Source organism: Ostrea edulis, chromosome 4 (genome assembly GCF_947568905.1).
Source record: "Ostrea edulis chromosome 4, xbOstEdul1.1, whole genome shotgun sequence".
Lineage (NCBI taxonomy): Eukaryota > Metazoa > Mollusca > Bivalvia > Ostreida > Ostreidae > Ostrea > Ostrea edulis.
Window position 1 is genome coordinate 7,314,635 of NC_079167.1, and position 22,895 is coordinate 7,337,529.

The 22,895-nt window shown below is 36.7% G+C and overlaps 2 protein-coding genes across 2 annotated transcripts in view; both read right to left on the bottom strand.

Annotated features, from left to right (window-relative positions):
- Positions 1-821: 821 nt before the first annotated feature.
- On the bottom strand, positions 822-9,765 carry LOC125668865 (PHD finger protein 24-like). Its single transcript, XM_048903300.2, has 7 exons — positions 9,493-9,765; positions 6,184-6,372; positions 6,020-6,098; positions 1,443-1,624; positions 1,186-1,340; positions 1,007-1,084; positions 822-900 (listed from the first exon to the last, which is right to left on the bottom strand). Exons 1-7 carry the CDS (start codon positions 9,763-9,765, stop codon positions 822-824), a joined length of 1,035 nt encoding a protein of 344 aa, XP_048759257.2.
- A 4,339-nt stretch (positions 9,766-14,104) lies between these two features.
- Positions 14,105-22,895, bottom strand: part of LOC125671232 (sister chromatid cohesion protein DCC1-like) — a 20,610-nt gene continuing 11,819 nt past the window's right edge. The window contains exons 8-11 of the mRNA XM_056161797.1: positions 22,559-22,635; positions 22,201-22,278; positions 21,946-22,094; positions 14,105-14,330 (exon numbers count right to left, since the gene is read on the bottom strand). Of these exons, the coding sequence (XP_056017772.1) occupies positions 14,222-14,330; positions 21,946-22,094; positions 22,201-22,278; positions 22,559-22,635 (413 nt within the window). The 3' untranslated portion in view covers positions 14,105-14,221. The remainder of the gene's footprint in view (positions 14,331-21,945; positions 22,095-22,200; positions 22,279-22,558; positions 22,636-22,895) is intronic.

Here is a 22,895-nt window from a genome sequence, read left to right on the forward strand (position 1 = left end):
ATGCTAATGTTTATACAGATTTTAGATGAAATTATACCATTCAGTAAACTGAAAGATGACGGGATGGTTACTGAAAGGTGATAGAATGACAGAGCTTTGCCATCCAACCACCTTTCCAGACCTTGCAGTGACCTTTCAATCGACTGAATGACAGTTTCATCCTTTGTTTTATTCTCATAGCCCTGTGAAGCATGTCCGAGAAATTATGTTTAATTACGAAATGTTCATTTAAAAAAACCCATGAGAGTATGGACTACAACGCTTCACGCCAGTATATTTTTCATAAATTATGCGCTTCACAAAGTATGTTGGCGGAGGCGTCGCAGTTAATACCTTGATGTATTTTCTCTTTTCAACGTTCGATGCACAATGACAACCTCAAAAACAGATATTTCTTTCCATCTGGGAGCTGTGGATCTTGCTACCACGGGTCAAGGGGGCTAAAACCCGTGTGACTTATGGCGCGTCAAATTAAGAATTTGATATATTTTTAATATTTGAAAATATCATCAATTCATTTTATTTTTCACCTATGCTAACCAAGGAGTTTTATGTTTTCAGTCATATCCATATGTGTATGATGGAAGAGGGTGTATCAGACTACCAGAGAGAGAGAGAGAGAGAGAGAGAGAGAGAGAGAGAGAGAGAGAGAGAGAGAGAGAGAGAGAGAGTGTGTGTGTGTGTGGGGGGGTGATGACTGGAAATCTTTTTTTGCTGATTAAGTGAACTTTGGCGTAGAGGCACTGTCTCCGAACGATCTTTCTAATAATTGCAGGTTGCATTCAAAGATCCCAGACTCCTTGCATCACTGATGTGTTTACTCAAAATTTGATCATATTAGGACGTGCTCCAATGATATATTTAGCTTGTCCCATCAGAAAGTCTTTCCATGAAACGGACCTGAAAGTATCAAAGTCTTTGAGAGACCCCATCCTCCTCTACGTATTTGTAATTACTCTAATAAGGCACTAGTACATATGTATACATATATATGATTTATTCTCACCCCAAAGACGTATTATCTAAAGTCATAACTCTCGTTGTTGCAAGCCTTGCATATTGATCAAAAACATCTTCTTTTTCGCTGCAAAGAGAGAACGATGTTGCATTGTAACTCTGAATGAATATACTGTCTAGTTTTCCTTGATTTACTTAGTACCAATGTAGAGCATAAAATGTACTCACCCAGAAGTACTAGTATCCAGAAGTCTATACCATTCTGACAAAAGTCGTCTGGTTTCTCGTGGAGACACCCTCCCACTTTTGTCAGGTTTTAGGTGGGAAAAAGCAGACTGAGCTATTTCCATTTCTTTGACAGTCAGGAGATCTACCAAATCTTCCTATGATGATTCAAAAAACAGGATAACAACAACAAAATATATCCTTTGATTTTAATTTTTAATGTGGAAAAAAGTTCACTGATATGAAGAAATATAGTGTACCTGACTCCGAGAAAACAGCTTCATTTTAGACTGATAATTCAGGAATTCCCACCAGTCAATCATACCGTTAGAGTCGGTATCAACCAGTTGGAATTCAAGTCGCAGTCGATCATGATCATCCTCTGTTACATTATGCTGGAGACTCTTAAAGGCAAGAAAATCCTCAAAAGAAATCTGGTCACCTGCAATGAATATATATGGTACACTGATGACAAGCTGAGACCCGAAGGAAGCCATTTCAGAGGGTAGATGGAACATACTCTCACACAAATTTTCACAACGCTGAAGCTAACCAGCATCACAATAAGCCCAATAAGAAAATTCATCGAAGTACCGAGAGTACTTAAAAGTAATACGAAGGATTAGCAAATGATAGATCAAGATTGATGATTTTTTTAAAAACTATTAATAAACATATTCTTAACTATCAAGTTTGACACTTGAAGGCAAATGAGCTTACCCGAAGGTTCCTATTGTTAAATCACATATGATCATGATGAAGGTTAATAAGAACGTTATCTTTGAAGAGTCCACGAAAGGAGTATGAACACAAGGTAGGGGACCCCTTGGACTATCATTCTCTGCCCTCAGTTTGGGGCTGTAAGGGCACCAGGTGGGGATGCCTAAGGTTAGAATTTCTTCTCAACCCCTCAAGTGGTTGGATATGGGGTAATCGAATGAAACAAACAAGACAAGGAGATAGAGGACAACGTAATTAAACATATAGAACCCAATTAGGGGTCACTTAGACCTTTAAGGGCAATTCAGCTCACCTGAAAGTTCCTAATTTTACATCACTTTAGGTGATAATGAAGACAAATAAATTACACTTTGAAGAGTATGGAGTCAGGATAGGAAACCCCAAGGAATATCATTTTCCGACCTCAGTTTGGGACTGTAGGGGTACCATCTGGAGCCTCCTGAGGGTGGGCCACTTTCGTGTGATCACATAAAACAAAACTGATAAGGAAACAGAGAACAGTGTATCCAAACAGATAGAACACTAATAAGGGCAATTGAGCTCACTTGAATGGTCCATATAGTGTTGTAATGCAGGTTAATAACAACTTAATATTTAAAGAGTCCACGAAAGGAGTGTGAAGGCAGTGTACGGTACTTCTAAGGCTATCTGTTCCCGCCCTCAGTTTGGAGCTGTAGGGGTAACAAGGTGGGACTACTTTTTAGACCTCCCTAATGATTGGATATGAAGTTATCAAATGAGACAAAACTGATGAAAAGATTAATAACAACGAAAACGAACCAGGCATTTTTACTTGAAGCACCACCTGTGTTTTTAATGTCTTTGAAGCACCATCTATGCTTTGCATGTGTTTGAAGCACCGCCTGTGCTTTTCGTGTGATTAAAGCAGCACCTGTTCTTCTATATATTTCATATTTGAGGTATCATCTGTGCTTTTCATTTGTTAGAAGTATCATCTGTGCTTCTCAAGTGTTTGAGGCACCACCTGTGCTTATCATGTGTTCGAGGCACCACCTGTGCTTATCATGTGTTCGAGGCACCACCTGTGCTTATCATGTGTTCGAGGCACCACCTGTGCTTATCATGTGTTCGAGGCACCACCTGTGCTTATCATGTGTTCGAGGCACCACCTGTGCTTATCATGTGTTCGAGGCACCACCTGTGCTTATCATGTGTTCGAGGCACCACCTGTGCTTCCATACAATTTGTTTTTGAAGCACAACCTGTACTTTTCGGGTGTTTGAAGCCCCAGCTGTGCTTTCCATGTGTTTTGAATTTGAATCTCCATCTTACTTACATCATACTAACATTGGGATGTAAAAATGCCGTTCCAATTCTGGATTGTGGTGGATGGGTCATATGCCCATGGTCAGGGACCCGTACCCGTTGACCCATTTGGCATAATTTTGCATAGATTGTTGTCTTATGGGGGTACTCTTATTTTCCAGACTCCCTGGATCCAGATGGTACTTCTGTTGATTGCTTTTATGCTGCCATATATTTCTCATCGGCGCATACATTTGTTCAATATTTTTACTTCTTATGTATTTACATCTATCAAATGTCCATGAAAAGCACACCAAACAACATAATTTTATATTCATTAGTTTGTTACTAAGCCTTATTATGGTGTTCTACAAGTATGTCAGATCACTATTCCTTGTCGTCGTTTAATGTCAAAAGGTGCCCCGAAATAACTTCGTCGAGGTTCTCACGAGAACGCGAGTTGGAAAACCATTACTGCAGAGCGTTTTTCTTTTCAAAAGAAAAAAGATTCTAGCATCAATGAGCAGACAGTTCCGAATTTTCTTTTCGTTCAGAAATACAGTATTGTTGGTGCTTTCAGTACAAGAGGTGCTTATTGATTATATCAAACAACTATGAGTTGTGAACTTGACCAAAACTCAGGAAATTAAAAATGTATATAATTATTCATCCATCCATCCAAGCATGTTGGCAAGTAGGTAGGCAGCATATGGGTAGGTGGGAAAGAGCTTGCAGCTGAGCTCAGTTATAGGTTATCTTCATTATCACTACCAGTGTATGAAAAGTATAATTAGTAACTTTCAGGTGAGTCATCATAGGACAATGAGGTCCCTTTTATGGTTTAAGGGTATTATGAGTTAGTCTACATTGCAGTAAATCACTTGAACAGATTAGTTTCATTTGATCACTTCATATCTAATAGCTATCGATATCTCAAAAGTGATCAAACCCCAAGGAGACCCCAGATGGTACCCCTACAACCCCAAACTGAGGGCGGCAAATGATAATCCCAAGTATCCCATATCTTGCCTTCATACCCATTCTGTGGACTCTTCAAAGATTAAAATGTTCTTAGTCTCCATTACAATCATATTTGATGCAAAATTAGGAGAACTTTCAGGTGCCCTCTAAAGCCGTCTTTACCCTTTTCGGGAGTTCATTTACATTGTTCTCTATCTCCTTCTTAGTTGTGTTTCATTTGATCACCCCATATTTGATAATTACAGAGATCAGATCTGAAAAGTGGTCCTAACCTCAGGAGGCCCCTGGTAGTACTTCTACTGTCACAAAATGAGGGCGAGGAATGATTGTCCCAGGGTTCCCCTACCTTGCCCTTATGCTCCTTTCATGGAATCTTCAAAGCATTATGACACTATTTGATGTAAATATTGGAACTTTCAGGTGAGCTCAATTGTCTTCCAGAGCCATTGTGATTCCCTATCTAGGGTTCTGTGGGTTGGTATACATTACTATCCATCTGTTTCATTTCAACACCCCAAATTCAAGATTGAGTTGTTATTAGCCTTCATTATGACCTGAAGTGATTTAAAAATAGCAACTTTCAGGTGAGCTCAATTGCCTTTAAAGGCCTGTGTAGCCCCTTTCTCGACTTTGTTCTTTATCTCCCTATCTGGTTTGTTTCATTCGATCACCCCATATTCAATCATTAGTGAGGTCTGAAAATTAGCCCCACTCACCCTCGGAAGGTACCCCTACAGCCCTGAACTGAGAGCGGAAAACGATAGTCCTTGGGGTCCCCTATCTTGCCTGCATACTCCTTTCGTGGACTCTTCAATGATTAAGTTGTTATTTGCCTTCATTATGGCCATAAGCAATGTAAAATTAGGAACTTTCAGGTGATCTCAATTGGCCTTGAAGGCCTTTTTAGGGTTCTATATGTTCGATTACGTTGTTCTCAATCTTATTATCAGTTTTGCTTCATTCGATCACCCTATATCCAATCATTTGAGAAGTTTGAAAAGTGATTCAACCCTCGGGCACCCCCCCCCCACCGGTATTCCTACAGCCTCAAACTGAGGGCAAGAAATATTCATACTTTTTTGTGGACTTTCCAAATATTTTAAAAGTTGTTATTAACCTTTGCTATGACCCTTAGTAATGTAACATTAGGTACTTTCAAGTGAGTTCAGTTGCCTTCAAGTATCAAACTTGATAATTAAGAATATGTTTATTAATAGTTTGAAAAATTATCAATCTTGATCGATTATTTGCTAATTTTTAGTAAGTACTCTCAGTATTTTGATGAATTTTCTTTTGGCTCCTAGCTTTTTTACTACTGATAAATCCAAAGTGCTCTAAACCTTGTTTTCCAGCCATCTTGATTGCTTTCAAACGCTGCTTTGACCGAGACTGAAAAATATTTATTATAGTTCGAGGGGGGGGGGGGGGGGGGGTTGGGGGGGGGGTTGGTTGGTTGGGGGGTTATATAGGAATCACTCTGTCCGTCTGTGCAGATTCGTGTCCGGGCCATAACTTCTTTGTTCTTTGACATAGGCATACCATATTTGACACATGAGTGTATCACCATGAGACGATGTGTCGGGTACCTTTATGACCTCTATATAACCTTGAACTTTGACCTCAAGGTCAAAATTGACTATAGGGTTTTGACATAGTCATACCATAAGGCATGGGTGTATCACCATGAGACTATGTGTCATGTACATTCATGATCTCTTTATGACCTTGACCTTTGATCTTAAGGTCAAAATTAGCTAGTCAATTCGTCATTGGTTTTATGTGTTATGTTAAACATTCATAAATCTATGATAATAATTTCACTTTTATCTTATTTTATATTACATAATACCTTTCGGACCGATTTCTTCGTCGAACATTTGTACAATACTCTCCAGCTCGTCTTCAGAGAGCAACAAGCTCAAATCGTCCTACATTGAAAAGAAAAACGATTATGATGATATACTCGCGATTTCGTGTACTGTAAAAAATGCTGAACCGAGGAAATGGACCTACACAAGCCGGACAGCTCCATCCTACTTTGGTGTTCGCTCGTTCTATGGTGACGTTGTGAGATGGGTGTAGATTCTTTATACCCAGAATACAACTCTTATGGAAGATATTGTCACAAACTCGACAAGGGTACTGCTTATCTGCCTTCTTGAACCTGTTCTGACACACGTCACAATATACATCTTCTGCCTCCTGAGAAGTATTGTAAATAGAAACAACGTTAGGGGACTTCGTTATTGTTAGAAATATGATAAGATACGGCATATTATATAGAATAAAACAAACTGTGTGTATCACATCTTTAATATGTTCCAGTAATTATTTCTTTAAAAGTGAGGGGAAAATCGAATAGAAACTATTATACAAATGGTTTAAAAACCAACAATAAATAGTGACGTAAATTTTGAAATGCCATTACAATGCAGCGCACCGTAATGTAGAAGTTACCATTCACTAGGCTTTTACGGATTAATATCTAGAAAAACAAGGCTTCTCCGACACGAGAGTTTAAATACGTCTTTGATCGTGAGGCAAGCGTCTTAATCATAATAGGATGATTTTGAAATCTACTTTTTGTAGTTGAAGTCATTTGACGTATATTCCCAAATTATTTATTTGTGATTAAATCTGAAATTTGTTGGTGTAAATCCTTAACCATGAACAGCATTAAAGGGATAGTAAAGGTGATTTTGTTCAAATTTGTTAAAAGAATTAGAATGAATGGAAATGGCTCGTACAAGTCATTTTCTGTGAAAAATAACAATTTCATGCATTTATTTCCAAATTTAAAATGATTATAATCTTAAATTTATGCCCTTTGAATTTTTGCTTCCTGGACAAAAATTCAATCTGCTATGCAAGTTAACTCCTAGTGTAACTTTTGACAGTCATGTAGTCATTTCAGAGTTGAAAAATGTCATTCATATATCATTTTTAATTATATTGGAGAGAAATAAGATGCTTTGGTGTGAGAAAAAAATTTCATCAAAATGAGCTTTACCGTTGCTTGAACTGCGCAAAATTTATATCAAGAAAAAAATCGAAATAAAAGGTATGTTAGGGTTTGTAATTGTTTTTGATTTTTATAAAACCCCGTGTTATCCTTTTTACCTCATCTGAGGTATTCCGATCTTTTCTTCTTTTTTATCCGACGTTCGTCTGTCCGTCTTCCGTACATTTTTCTTCAACCTTGGATTTTGACCTACTTTTAGAAAAATTAACCGAGGCAATTTCTCCTGAACTGTTTAAGGTAGGGAGTTCATATTTTGTATATAGATTGTAGATAGATTGTATATAGATTGTAGATAGATTCCTTATGACAAGACCCTAATTTCATACCATGATCGGTGACCTTCTGACCTTGTATCACGGCTATGTTGTGACCTTTGGGGCTAGGTTGGGGCCACAATATGGAGTCAATTTTTTTTATGGAAATAAAAAGTACATGTATACAACAGCTGAACAGTAGGGTCAAGGTGATTCAGGTGAGCGGTGTGACCCATTGGCCTTTTGTTTAATGATTTTTGTCGATAATAAATATTTTTAAAACAAGCAAAAGTACAAAAAAGTGAAAAGTGTTTATTAGAAACTTCAGTAAACTCAAAATAATCATTAAGGATACCACAGGTAGTGGGCCTAGATGTTCTATACAATCACACACACAAATGAATGCCGCCTACTAAAATGACTAATTCTATGAAAATTATCTAAAAGACGAAGAACGTTTGACGTACTATTTACCAAAAGACTATTTACGAGTTAATTGTCGACTGAATATCGGGAAATATGCCTCGGTCTGACAGTGTTAAACTTTCAATATTTAGATTTCCAATGGTTTGCCTTTTTTATCTTTACAAATAATATATAGCCATATCCTCATGAATGCGCTGAAATTGTGAACAATGCGCGTATGAATTTAGATAGATATACCCATTCTCTCTCCAGAGGGCGCGTTACGCAAGCTTTACATACACCTCTGTCAACGCTTGGAATCGCGTTTCCTTTCCCTTTAAAAGTTCTGGTAACAGGTGATACATCAGGCTCTTTTCATAGCCCACTGGCACTTTAATAAATACATATTTACCATTTAGCTGTTTGTCTCTGATTTTACAAGTTTTATCGTAGTTTTACAGCCTTTCTTAATTTTGATTCCATGTTTACATTCAAATGTCCACCACGTAAATGTCCTACATTCATACACATATTATGAAGTAGTTCCAAATTTAGGATCAGAAAACGGTGATTTTTTTTAACAATTCACAGTAAGCATCAATTTAATTGCACCAAGAACATTTCATAATATGACTAAATATTTAGTCCAAAACATAAATTTTGGATATTTGAAACTTTTACAAGATTTCTGTAAAAAGCCTTTGACAGAGGTGTAGTGCGAGAAGCGCACGGAACTCTGGGTAGAGAATGAGATATACCGTCTACTTCAACGGCTGAGAATTTCAACCGAAATGAAAGTAAAGTGTAATATTGAAAGTACATCAGGATATGAATTGCAGCGCTTTACCACAGTCACTTATGGTGTCCGGATAGGGCCATTTGCAAAAGCGTGACTGCGTGTTAGTCACAACACGCCGTCACGCCAACAAGCAACGCACCGTGTTGCTTGTTGGGGTGACGGCGCGAAGCTTGTCTGCGCGAAGGCGCATTGCTTGTTGGCGTAAGAACGCGAAGGCGTTTTACTTTTCTGCGCGTTGCTTGTTGGCATGAGAGTGCATGCGAAGGCGCGTTGCTTGTCTGCGCGAAGCTTGTTGGCGTGAGAGCGCAAAAGTGCGTTGCTTGTTGTCGTGACGGCGTGTTGTGACTAACGCGCAGTCACGCTTTTGCAAATGGCCCTATCCGGACACCATAGGCACTTGTTTCATACAAGGATCCCCCTCCTTAATAATGTTGGCAAATGTGCTCTTCTGCAATTAGATGTACATTGTACATGCAAAATTACAAAAATATGTAATCAAAAGGTCATTGACCACAGGCACTTGTTTCATACATGGGTCCCCCCTCCTTAATAATACCATTAAGGAAGGGGCGGGGGGGGCTATGTATGAAACAAGTGTCTGTGGTCAATGACCTTTTGATTACATATTTTTGTAATTTTGCACGTACATCTAATTATAGAAGAGCACATTTGCCGACATTTTCGGTCGTAGTATAACGTCACGTTTGAGTTGCAATTACCTTTGAACAGTAGTTCGCAGGCTTCAAGATTATTGTACATTTTTTGATGGCTCAGTAAACACCCGGATACTCTCTACAAAATCCATAGATAAAAAATACCAAAATATATACACTATAACTAACCTTGTCCTGTTTTGATTTACTAGTAGTTCGGGGTACCGATAATAAAGATTCAGATCTACGGCGAATATGCCACCTTTGGACATCGGGCGCCTCATCTTTCAACTCAGAACTGATCTGTTTCGTCTGCTCCTTCATGTCTTTGATGAAATTCTGAAGTTCATCACGTTTCCTCGTCTGCAAAACATGCAGCTGGTCGCGGCAGTGTTGCAAGAGGGACCCCAAAAACAGGGCGCTGGAGGCAGCGGCTTTCCAGGTCGAACAACTGTCCTCCATTGTAGTTTTGTTCGTTCTGCATTAACCCTTGAAGTGTGTCACATTGCCCTACAGAGTGACTTTGATAATCAGAGGGATTAACGGGATTAAATATGTTACGAAATCCAATGCAATTTTACATTAATTAAACTTCTAGTTCATACATGTATTTAATACACCCTGGACAGTAATTCAGGGGATATTTCCTCCAAACGAATTCAGAAGAGTATGGAAATTGTAAAATGTATGCGGCTTGTTTGTGCAATATGGAACGCTAAATGAAAATAAACTCAAAAATAGCTTTAATTATTAGAAGATATGAATTCATTTGATGCGCGCAACAATTCAATTAAAGATTCTTTCAAATAGTTAATGATGCATTCAAATCCAAATTATTCTGCATTAGTTGAATTATTGATAACATTAATTATTTTGCCGAATTGATGCGCGCAATAATTGAATTGTTACTCTTTTCAAATAAATTAATTATAAAGAGAGCGGTGAATCACCGCGATTCGCGCAATAATTGTATTATTGCTCTCTTCAATTAAAAATATCTTGCAGCGCAATAATCATTTTAGAGAGAACAACTATATAATCAGAGATATATTCAACTCAACATATCAAATTATGAATTAATGATCTCTTTAATTAATTGAATTGTTGCTCTTTTTAAAAGAATTATTGTGCGCATGAAATCCTAAGTATACAATGTCGTTGTAAATAATTAAAGATATCTTCAAATGAATTAAAGATCATCAAATCATTTATATTAAGCTCTAAATTGATTTTCGCGAGCAATATTTTCACATTTTTGCTCGCATCAACTGAATTGATGAGAGTTAGTAACTGATTTGATGCGCGCATCAATGTAATTAAGGTGCGTATAAATTCAGTTATTGTGCGCAAAAATTGAATTGATGACATCTTCAAGATATCTTCTATCATTTGAGTTTATACTAATTTGGCGCTCCTTAGTGCAATACCATCGGGAAAAAACGACAATGGCACAAACATGTGCTCAATTACAATAAATTGATTGAATATTGTTTAACGTCCCTCTCGAGAAAATTTCACTCATATAGACGTCACCATTGCCGGTGAAGGGCTGTAAAATTTGAGCCTGTGTTCGGAGTTTACGGCCGTTGAGCAGGAGGGATTTTTATCGTGCCATACCTGCTGGGACACGGGATCTCGGTTTTTGCGGCATCATCCGAAGAACCGCCCCATTTAGTCGCCTCTTACGATAAACAAGGGGTACTGAGAACCTTTTCTAATCCGGATTCCCATGGGATCAATTACAATACAAAAATGTCTTTATAGGTAAAGCTTTAGATTTTTGGGAAGGATGGGGGTGGAGGTGAACTAATTTGGTGAAAAGATTTTCGATGAGTAAAGTTTTGTGGATAAAGCATATTGTTAAATCTTTCGTGCATTCTACTAAAAATGTATGTTTTGAAATTTTAGTGCAGAATATGTACATATGTCAAATCTACGATAAGTTCAAAACATACACTTTAGTAAAATGCATAAGCGGATCCAGGAATTTGTGACGGGGGGGGGGGGGGTGTCTAGCACTTAATCTTTTACGGACTTTTCACAACCTCCACCCGTACCCCACTTACACCCTTTGTCTGTGTACATAACATCTTAGGGAGATCTAGAGACAGTTTTTTTTTAAAATATATGATTTACTACTAGACTTGTTTCCAAATTTCTAGTCATTCTAATTGAATACTGAGATCTGATTTCGCAATGAAAAAATATATTTAAAACAAGAGATGTTTGTAAAACACATATGCCCCCCCATGGTGCAAAATTGAAAAGGGTTATACACACACACACACATCATTTAATTGAGAGTAGTATCATCAATTCAAAATATTGAGCAGACAATATCTTCCTATGTCAAGAATGGATTGACCATGTGACCTAAAAATCAATAGGGGTCATCAACTCCTGAAGATGTACCAGTGTACCAAGTTTGATGTCTGTCAAGCAAAGGGTTCTCAAGATATTGAACGAACAGTATATTCCTATGTCCAATTTGACCCTTGACTTTTGACCATGTGACCTTAAAATAATTAGTAGTCATCTTCTCCTGAAGATGTACCAGTGTACCAAGTTTGATGTCTGTCAAGAAAAGGGTTCTCAAGATACTGAGCAGACAGTATATTCCCATGTCAAGTTTGACCCTTGACCATGTGACCTCAAAATCATTAGGGGTCATCTTCTCTTGAAGATGTACCAGTGTATCAAGTTTGATGTCTGTCAAGCAAAGTGTTCTCGAGATATTTAACGGACAGTATATTCCTATGTCCAGTTTGACCCTTGACCATGTGACCTCAAAATCAATGAGGGTCATCTTCTTCTGAAGCTGTACTGACGTACCAAGTTTGATGTCTGTCAAGCAAAGGGTTCTCTAGACATTGAATGGTCAGTATATTCCTATACCCAGTTTGACCCTTGACCATATGACCTCAAAATCAATAGGGGTCATCTACTCCTTAGGATGTACCAGTGTGCCAAGTTTGATGTCTTTCAAGCAAAGGGTTCTCAAGATATTGAGCGGACATTATATTCCTATGTCCAGAGTAGATTGACCCTTGATCTTTTGACCTGAAAAACAATAAGGATCCTCTTCTACTCGTAACTAACCCACATATGAAATATCATTATCATCAAGTGAATGGTTCTCAAGATATTGAGCGGACAACACATGGTCTACAGACCGACCGACAGGTGCAAAACAATATGCCCCCTCTTTTTCAAAGGGGGGCATAAAAATGAATAAGCTGGTTTAAAGATTACTCCCAATAGACCGAAGCTCTGGGGTAAATGGTGCGAAATCCTGCATTCTGAGCATTTCCTGGCACTTCTTCTTCACTTTCAAATTGTGTACTTCTTAAACAAAACTTTTATGTTACTTATACTTTTTAAAAATTCTCAAGTGATACTTGTATCTGACGAAAATATTGTAAATATATATCAGTGTGTTGTCATATTTACCCTAGAATGAAATGATATACTGGTGTTGATAAATTTGAATAATGCAATTACATGCAAGTGTATTCCACCATTCATATCATTTTGACTCAGATAGTGTTAAAATTGAATAACTTTTTGGTCCGCAAAAAAAAAAAAAAAAGAAACGAGGTGTGTGTGTCCAGACCCTCCCCACTCCGGATCCGCCCTTTGAATGCACAAATTTAATATGCTTTACCCACAAAACTTAAATCATGGAAAATCTTTTTACCAAAGTAGTCAACATTTCCAAATTAAACAAATCTCCATCATGAGAACAGAGTAATTCGTAGTCAAAATCAGTACTAAAGAAATGGCTAACAAGTCAGACACTATTCTGATTGTACATGTATTGTTAATGTCTAACAAGTCAGACACTACTTTGATTGTACATGTATTGTTAATGTCTAACAAGTCAGACACTATTCTGATTGTACATGTATTGTTAGTGGATAAAATGATGCAATGTATCTATCTTTGTAAGGGTTTTTTGTGACGTTTTGAAGTCCAGTAACTCATATTCATTCGTCATATTGACCTGGATATTAAATATGTTTAAAACTGGACATTGATTTAGAAGGATTTTGTTCGTTGAAAGGGAACTTTGCGTGCAAGTTGGATTTACAAAATAAGGAATAAAGTAAAAGTCTAAAATATGGTTGTAACGAGTCTTACGAACGAAGATAATGTTGTTACAAGCTTTGTGAGCTGAAACCAGTTCATACTCTGTCCAGCTGAACCCAGTTCATACTCCTCATGTAATATACTAGTATCTAATTTTTTCACTTCTAGAATATTAAACACAAGGATATATAATATGAATTTTTGATTTAATGTGTCCAACACAATATTTTGATATTCTTATACTCTTTATCCATTCCAACAATATGCTAAGGTCTTCCTCTTCATATTCAGGACATCGTCTGGCATAATCTTCGACAGAATGTGTGATAAAGATGAAGTTCTGTCACCAACTGAAAGATCCCCGACTTTCGGACATTTCAAAATTTAAATTGAATTCTTTCAGGTTGTCGGGGTCATAACTTAATCCGACTTGAAGTCACACAAAATAGGGATGTCCTATATTCCTGTACATGTAAAATTTTACCCCCGATTCTAAACACTACCTTAACCCCATCGTTTATAGTTTAAAAAAAAAAACATTGTCCCCTCAAAAATTTTCATGTAAAACTTTGAATCCATATTGTGGTCCAAACCTAATAGTCCATAACCCTAATAGTCCATAACCTCAAAGAATTGATTTGAAGAAACTTGAATCTGAGGGTGTTTGCATATTGATATGACTTATCCATGTGAGCTTTAAAACACCCATAAAAATATGGAAGACTTATTTAATTTCAACAAATCAAACTTGTACAAATCAGTGCACTGTCAAGTTATCAATACATGTATAACGTACATAAATTATCAATACATGTACATAAATCAGATATCATGTAACAGGTTTCCGAGAGCTAAAAACTTTGATGCCACTCATCATGGAAGCTCTTGCATATTTTGTAAGTAAACCACCGACATCCACTTTGTTTGTTGTTAAATCTCTAAAAAGAAAAAAAAAATTCTTAATTTCAATCTGTAGAAAGTACATGTAAACAACTGAAGTGAATTAAAAGGAAATAATTTGTGATCACATTAAACAAGAGGCCCACAAGCCTTATCGGTCACCTGAGTAGTAGTTAAAAGTATCACTAGCCCCAAGGGCAAAGAACTCTATGATGATTCTCCTGTTCTGTATATCTAAGTGAAATTCTAATATTCAGCAGCAGTATAAAACAAGATGTCTTCATAAAACACAAATGCTCCCCAAAATATCCATATGAAAGGACACATTGCATGTTTCCTAAGTATACAAAATTATATGCATTTTGTCCTTCTTATGCTTATAGTAATCAATTCTAATAGTTAGTTCGCCAAAATATTGCGATAATTAGCCAAAATACGGATTTAAATCTAGGCCCCGATTTCAAAAAGACTTGTTAATTAGTCAGGTAGTCACATGGTAGTGACGTCACATGCGCCCTTCTTCAATCAACTGAAAGCAGTGCTAGATATTTTTAAAAACTCAGCTTTTAGGAGCCCAGTCTGATAAAACCAGACCATCATCCCCCCCCCCCCCCCCCAATATTTTCTCTGAGCAGAAATTTATTCACCATGGACAACATTTAAATTCATGTCCTATATGTTTTAACCACCAGTAAATAACGGTGTAAATGTCCAAATGTAGAACGAGGAAAGCGAGTATGTAATCGGCAATTGTGAATAAATAACGTTTATATGGGTCGCTGTCTAAACACTATTTGGTAATGCTATTCCTTTATACATCTGCGTTGCAGTGCAAATATTATTTATTTTTGGATTAGACAAATTATGATGCGTTACATCGTTGAAACTAGGCCTATTGTCACGGGTACATTTTGAAAGTAAAGAAATAAAATTAATCAAATTTAAAGTGGTAATCACAATACTTTATTTTAATAAGGTTCCAGGGGTGGATCCAGGAATTGCGGTTACGGGGGGCACCACTTTATGAGGCAGTGGGCCCAGCCCTGGTGGGGGTCCAGAGGGCGAAGCCTTCGGAAACTCCTGGATTTTACAGATTTTATGGGGCTTGAAATATTTCTCCTATTTAGTCATTTGTACTATTTTCTATCATTTTAATAAGGTGAAATTAATAAAATTACCCAAATTTTAAGGGTTTTTTGGAAAAAATTAAGTTCTCCCAATAAAGTAATTCAAGAAATCGAAAGATTTTGTCATCTGTTTCTCCGGGAGTGGAAGAAATTATTGCTTCTTTTATGGTTTAGTACATTTTCTGAAACAAGATACCGCGATTTACCTTAAATTTGAAAATTTTACGGGGGGCGCGCGCCGGCTGCGACCACCCTCTAAATCCGCCACTGGGTTCATTGGGGGGAAAAAGAAGCATAATAATTCAATTTAAAGTTAAGAAATACTATATTTTATTATGTATGATTGAAAGTTTAATTATTTTTTACTTCTAAATTTTTTTTTGAAATCTACTAACTGGTAGAAACTGGGAGCACAAGTTACATGTTGTTACAAGGTGAAGGTCAGTTGGTGTGAGTGTGTATTGAATTTGATGACCGACACAGAATGTAGGCCTAGCAGTACTTAGCTTTAATATCATGTTTATCTGGGCCTCTATTCAACTGCTTTTTGGAAAGGTACATGGACAAAGGCAATTGGTTTTTAAAAAATATTTTTATGGCAAAGTCCTTGCACCAACAACAATTTCCCCTCACACCTTAAATAATATAATTATGTTACATCAACACTAAATGACTATTTTGGACCCACCCTAGAATTAGAGCCCTGAGGTTGCAAACTTCACAATTTTGGTACAACCATTTAAAGAAGGAGTCTTTCAAATGATAGACAATTTTTAAAATCACAATCACTATTTTGGCTCCACCCTGGTACCAAACTCCTGCCCCTGGGATCAAGAAACAAGAGGCCCATGAGCCACATCGCTCACCTGAGTCACCTTGGTCCATATCAGAAGACTTTCTATATATATTTGCATGTAAAACCGTAGTCCCTAGTATGGCCCCAAACCTACCCCTGGAGGTCATGGTTTTTGCAAACTTGAATCTACACTATGTCAGAAAGTTTTCATGTAAATGTGAACTTCTTTGGTCCAATGGTTCTTGAGAAGATTTTTATCGCAATTCACCTTTGAATTAGAACGCTTTATCCGATATAGTATTGCGTTGTGTGACGACACAATTGAATGAGACGATTGAACAATTTGAATGACATGTTTGATGTAATACAACAAGAGTTTTCATTGGCCGATTACAGCCCGCCCACTTTCTCGAGCGGATTCAGTGTAGCTGGAGAACTGTACATAGCTCTCTGAAAAGATCCACCTCTTATAAAAACCTTCGATTTACGGGTCACAAAAAGCTGCGGACGGTTGAGGCCTGAAATCGGTGTATTCTTGTGTTGCTGTCTCATAAACTCAATATAAAAAAATCTTAACATATTTTCCTACTATATACTTGCGTCCAAACATACCTTCAAATATTCATTAAAGCCATACACCACCCGAAAACTCGCAGCTTCAAATGATTTCGTTTGTTGACGTAGCCATGTTAGGTAGCCGGTCAATTCGAACTCTTGCTATTGGTATCTATTCATAAAATCGGTTGTAAGTTATGCATTCGCTCTCATTTATTATCAACACGAATAATTAATAGAAATTAAAACATTTTTGTACCAGTTTTTGTAAAGGTAAAATAAGCTCTAGATGAACGAAAATGCTACATAAGGACATTAGATGGAGACCTGCCGGCGCAGCCGCTCATGACTAATGAAAGCCGCACTGCCGTGAGTTTAGCTATTTGAATAATTATCATTTAATAGGACTGGGGTGGTATATTATTTAAACAATTTAGCTAAAATATTTGTGGGGTATTAGTACACATCTAGACGCTGTTGTGCCAATATGGAAATGAACCGGGATTCGAATTGACTGGCTACCTAACATGGCTACGTCTACGAACGAAATCATCAAAAGCTGTGATCGAATTTTTGGGTTGTATGGGGCTTTAATAAATATTTGAAGGTATGTTTGGACACAAGTATAGTAGGAAAATATGTTAGGAATTTTTTTTATATTAAATTTATGAGACAACAACACAAGAATACAACTTTTTCTCTTTCTTCCTTTGAAGTTTTTTTTCCATCTAGCATCTGGCCGTCATGTTTTCAAATGCTGACTACTCCCGTATAAGGGAATTTGGGCGGACTTATACATATGGACCAATGAGAGTTTCTGTTGCATTTCGCAATTGTATTACAAACAGATTCAATTGTGTCGTCACACAACGCAATACTATATCGGCCAAAGCGTTCTAATTCAAAGGTGAATTGCGATAAAGATTTTCCCTATATATTTGTATGTAAAACTTTGATCCCCTATTGTGGCCCCATCCTACCCCAGGGGGCCATGATTTTAACAAACCTGAATCTGCACTACATCAGAAAGCTTTCATATAAATCTCAGCTTTTCTGGCTCAGTGGTTCTTGGGAAGAAGATTTTTAAAGATTTTTCCTATATATTTGTATGTAAAATTTTGATCCCCTATTGTGGCCCCATCCGACCCCTGGGGTCCATGATTTTAACAATTTAAAATCTGCATTATATCAGGAAGCTTTCATATAAATCTCAGCTTTTCTGGCTCAGTGGTTCTTGAGAAGAAGATTTTAAAAGATTTTTCCTATATATTTTTATGTAAAACTTTGATCCCCTATTGTGGCCCCATCCGATCCACGGGGTCCATGATTTTAACAATTTAGAATCTGCACTATATCAGGAAGCTTTCATATAAATCTCAGCTTTTCTGGCTCAGTGGTTCTTGAGAAGATTTTTCCTATATATTTGTATGTAAAACTTTGATCCCCTATTGTGGCCCTATCCGACCCCCGGGAGCCATGATTTTAACAATTTAGAATCTGCACTACCTAATAAAGCTTATCTATAAATTTCATTTTTTCTGGCCCTGTGGTTCTTGAGAAGAAGATTTTTTAATGACCCTACTCTATTTTTACCTTTTCTTGATTATCTCCCCTTGGAAGGTGGCCATGCCCTTTATTTTAACAATTTAGAATTCCCTTTACCTAAGGATGTTTTGTGCCAACTTTGGCTGAAATTGGCCCTGTGGTTTTTGAGAAGAAGTCAAAAATGTTAAAAGTTTACAGACGGACAGATGCCGGAATACGGGTGATCAGAATAGCTCACTTGAGCTTTTAGCTCAGGTGAGCTAAAAAGGGCTATCTTCTCCTTCTAGATATTCATTCAGTTTCAAATTAGCATCAGTAGAATTAAAGAAGATGTTATTTAAATGTTTTACACATCAACACTCTATGCCAAATCTGACTCCCTGCTGGAGTCATTACCTCTACCCAGGGGATCATGAAATTTACAATTTTGGTAAAGGCTTTTAACTCCGCACTAAGTTTTCTTACAAATCTGCAGTTGTAGAAAAGATTTTTGAAAAATGATCAATTTTTGCCTTGCCCCAAGAGTGCAAGAGTCCTGAAATTAACAATTCATGTCCACCTTGTCCCATAGAAGCTCCATACCAAATTTGAAAAGAATTGGAAGGGTAGCTAACAAGAAGAAGATAAAAATGTTCAATTGCTAACATATGATGCACATAGACAGACACAGACCAATAGCTTCAATAGCGACTCAGGTGACATAAAAACTTCAAAAAAGCTTAAAACTAAAAGCTTCAAAATTTACAAAAAATACAAATCTAAATATTTTCATTGAAATTCAAACCTCTTAAGAGCCATCATTCTCTGTAAGCATCAAAACATGTGGAAAACGACCGACACGGATTTTGACGAAATTTTACACAAAGTCCTTTAATCATGACGCCTTTAAAAATGGGCTTTGACTCGTGTTTCCATGGCAACAAGACATCCAATTTTGTGCAGAGACGTGCCCCTCAGTAAATTTTCCTTTATAAAAATGTGTATATTAATTTTTATTTAATTTCCATTGCTATTTAATTAAGTTATGTTGTGTGTAATTTTTAAAAATAAAATTAATTTGCTGCAACGCCTTAACATGAAATATATGCCCTTAAATACCCCAAAATCCCACTGAAAATGAGAGAAAATTTTTCAATTTTGTGCAGAAACACAACCACTGGTGGATTGTTCTTACATTGATAAATGTGTATCGTACCTACTAGAATAACATATCAAAAAATTAGAGATGTCATATTTCATTTAAGAAAATGAATTGATTTTAAAATTTGCGCTATTGCGAAAATATGCGAGTTTTTCCGAAATCTAGATCACCTCAACTCTTGACTGCAATGCGTATTCCAAGTATATTCATGATCAAGACAAGTTACGTCCCTTTTCTGAAGTGAAAGTAGAAATTCGTGAGTGGTAATTTGGATATTTTGAGCTGATTTAAGTCTTTAAATCAACTAGAATTTTACATTTGATACTTAAGTGTTTGTCGGAGACCGTTATGCTCTTGATGGGTAGCTTTCAATGATGATGTATCAGTGGATTTACGCTGCAATTGTGATTACAACAGGGAGAACTTGTATGCAAAAACTCCTGAGAAGATTACCATGGCAACCAATTTTTCAAGCTATATAATTTTATTTAGCAAAATAAGACATTGGTCATTTTTTTAAAAATATTTTACACATAATGGAATGAATTAAATCATATATAACTTTCATTGATGTGTGTTGTTGTGTTTTCTTGTAAATGATGTCATAAAATGGCTTAAAAATGATTTTTTTCAAAAACAGTCAAAATGCTAAAACATTGATTTTTCAACCTCAGGAACAATAGGTAATCCAATATTGATGTTTTATTAAGAATTTATTATGCTGAATCTAATCTTTAAGCTAGCAATAGAGAAATTTGTACATCAGTAAAATTAATTTGTTTATGTTTAATCAAAAACAGGCCAAAATTGAGCATTTTAAAGCATCTTGGGAGCTGTTTTCACAGTGTTCTTGTTACCATGGCAACGGTACCTCAATTTCGAATTTTGGTACCAAATTTTATGAGAGAGTATCAAATAATCACTATATGCCAAATTTCAGCAAAATTGGTGAGGGTACCTTTCCACCCCTATAATAACAAGAGGCCCATGGGCCACATCGCTCACCTGAGTCACCTTGGCCCATATCTGAAGACTTTCCATATATATTTGCATGTAAAACCTAATAGTTCCTATTATGACCCAAACTACCCTTTGCAAACTTGAATCTACACTATGTCAGAAAGCTTTCATGTAAATGTCAACTTCTTTGGCCCAATGGTTCTTGAGAAGAAGATTTTTAAAGCTTTTTCCTATATTTGTATGTAAAACTTTGACCCCCCCCCCACTTGTGGCCCCATCCTACCCCCCGGGGGCCATGATTTGAACAAACTTGAATCTGCACTATGTCAGAAGTTTTCATGTGAAAATCAGCTTTTCTGGCTCAGTGGTTCTTGAGAAGAAGATTTTTAAAGATTTTAACTATATATTTGTATGTAAAACTTTGATCCCCTATTGTGGCCCCATCCAACCCCCGGGGCCCATGATTTGAACAAACTTGAATCTGCATTATATCAGGAAGCTTTCATGTATAAATCTCAGCTTTTCTGGCTTAGTGGTTCTTGAGAAGAAGATTTTTAAAGTTTTTCCCTATATATTTGTGTGCAAAACTTTGATCCCCCTTGGGGCCCCATCCTATCTCCGGGGGCCATGATTTGAACAAACTTGAATCTGCACTATGTCAGAAAGTTTTCATGTAAAAATCAGCTTTTCTGACTCAGTGGTTCTTGAGAAGAAGATTTTTTCTATATATTTGTATGTAAAACTTTGATCCCCTATTGTGGCCCCATCCAACCCCCGGGGCCCATGATTTGAACAAACTTGAATCTGCATTATGTCAGGAAGCTTTCATGTAAATCTCAGCTTTTCTGGCTTAGTGGTTCTTGAGAAGAAGATTTTTAAAGTTTTTCCCTATATATTAGTATGTAAAACTTTGATCCCCCCTTGTGGCCCCATCCTACCACCGGGGGCCATGATTTGAACAAACTTGAATCTGCAATATGTCAGGAAGCTTTCAGGTAAATTTCAGCTCTTCTGACCCAGTGGTTCTTGAGAAGAAGATTTTTAAATGACCCCACCCTATTTTTGCATTTTTGTGATTATCTCCCCTTTGAAAGGGACATGGTCCTTCATTTGAACAAACTTGAAAGCCCTTCACCCAAGGATGCTTTTGGCCATGTTTGGTTGAAATTGGCCCAGTGGTTATGAGAAGAAGATGAAAATGTGAAAAGTTTACAAACAGACGGACAGACAGACAGACGGACGCCGGACAAAATGTGATCAGGAAAGCTCACTTGAGCCTTCGGCTCAGGTGAACTAAAAATTTTGATGCTTACAGAGAATAACTCTTAAACATGTATCATTAAACTAAGATATAATAAACTAAACTGAGATATAGTAGATCTATTGCCAGAATTCAGTTAAATGTAGTTTCACAAAATACAACCAACATGAATTCATATTTTCATAACATATAATTATTACAAGTAATATGTCATTATGGTTCAGAAATACAATGATATTCTAGCAATTTGTGTGTAAATCTCTAGTACCTGATGTAAGGTGTAATCTCTGCTAAAGACCACTTATCTCGAGTCTTAAACAGAGTGTTGAACCTTTCTCCTACATCCTCTGGCAAATCATCCACTGGAAAATACCATATGACCTCTGGCACACTGTTTTTGTCAATCAGAGCCATTCCCTACCAACAAAAATAAAATAAAATCAACCATTCTAATTTTAATTGTAAACCAACTTGGATATTGCACTGTAAAAGATCTTTTTACAACTTTTCCGAGCCAAATTACCTCTAAGTGTGATAAACTGGTCTTCATGCCTTGTGGAACTGTCTGCTCCCATACGTTCAGAAATTCTTTAAAGTTAAACTATATAAAAAAGAATAACTATCAATTCTGAACAACTGAACATTTGTGATGATCAGCCATTATCATTGTTTCCCCATATACCGGTATTTCTCTTTAACTTGTTTATACCGGTATTTCTCTTTAACTTGTTTATACCGGTATTTCTCTTTAACTTCCTTATACCGGTATTTCTCTTTAACTTCTTTATACCGGTATTTCTCTTTAACTTCTTTATACCGATATTTCTCTTTAACTTCTTTAAGAATATATGTGACTGTATTTGTAATTCTGCAACACTTGCCTTTCCTGAATTTCTTAAAATTAACTCTGCAGAAAATTTACAGATTTTGTCTTCATTGAGGGAATAAAACTTGGCATCTGAAAAATAAGAAACAAATTTGAATAGCAAAAGTTTTACCAGTCAAATTAAAGTATCTATCAGCATGCTAATGCAGAAACTGAAACATTTTTACTGTTACATCCCCCCCCCCACACACACAAGAAGGGTTATATCATCATCACACAACATATGCACACAAAGAGATCTGACCAAATGACATCTGTATTAATAATATGTGTACCTTGTAAAAAGCTTGCCTTTGAAATCCAGTGCTGGAAACATGATGCAAACTACACCT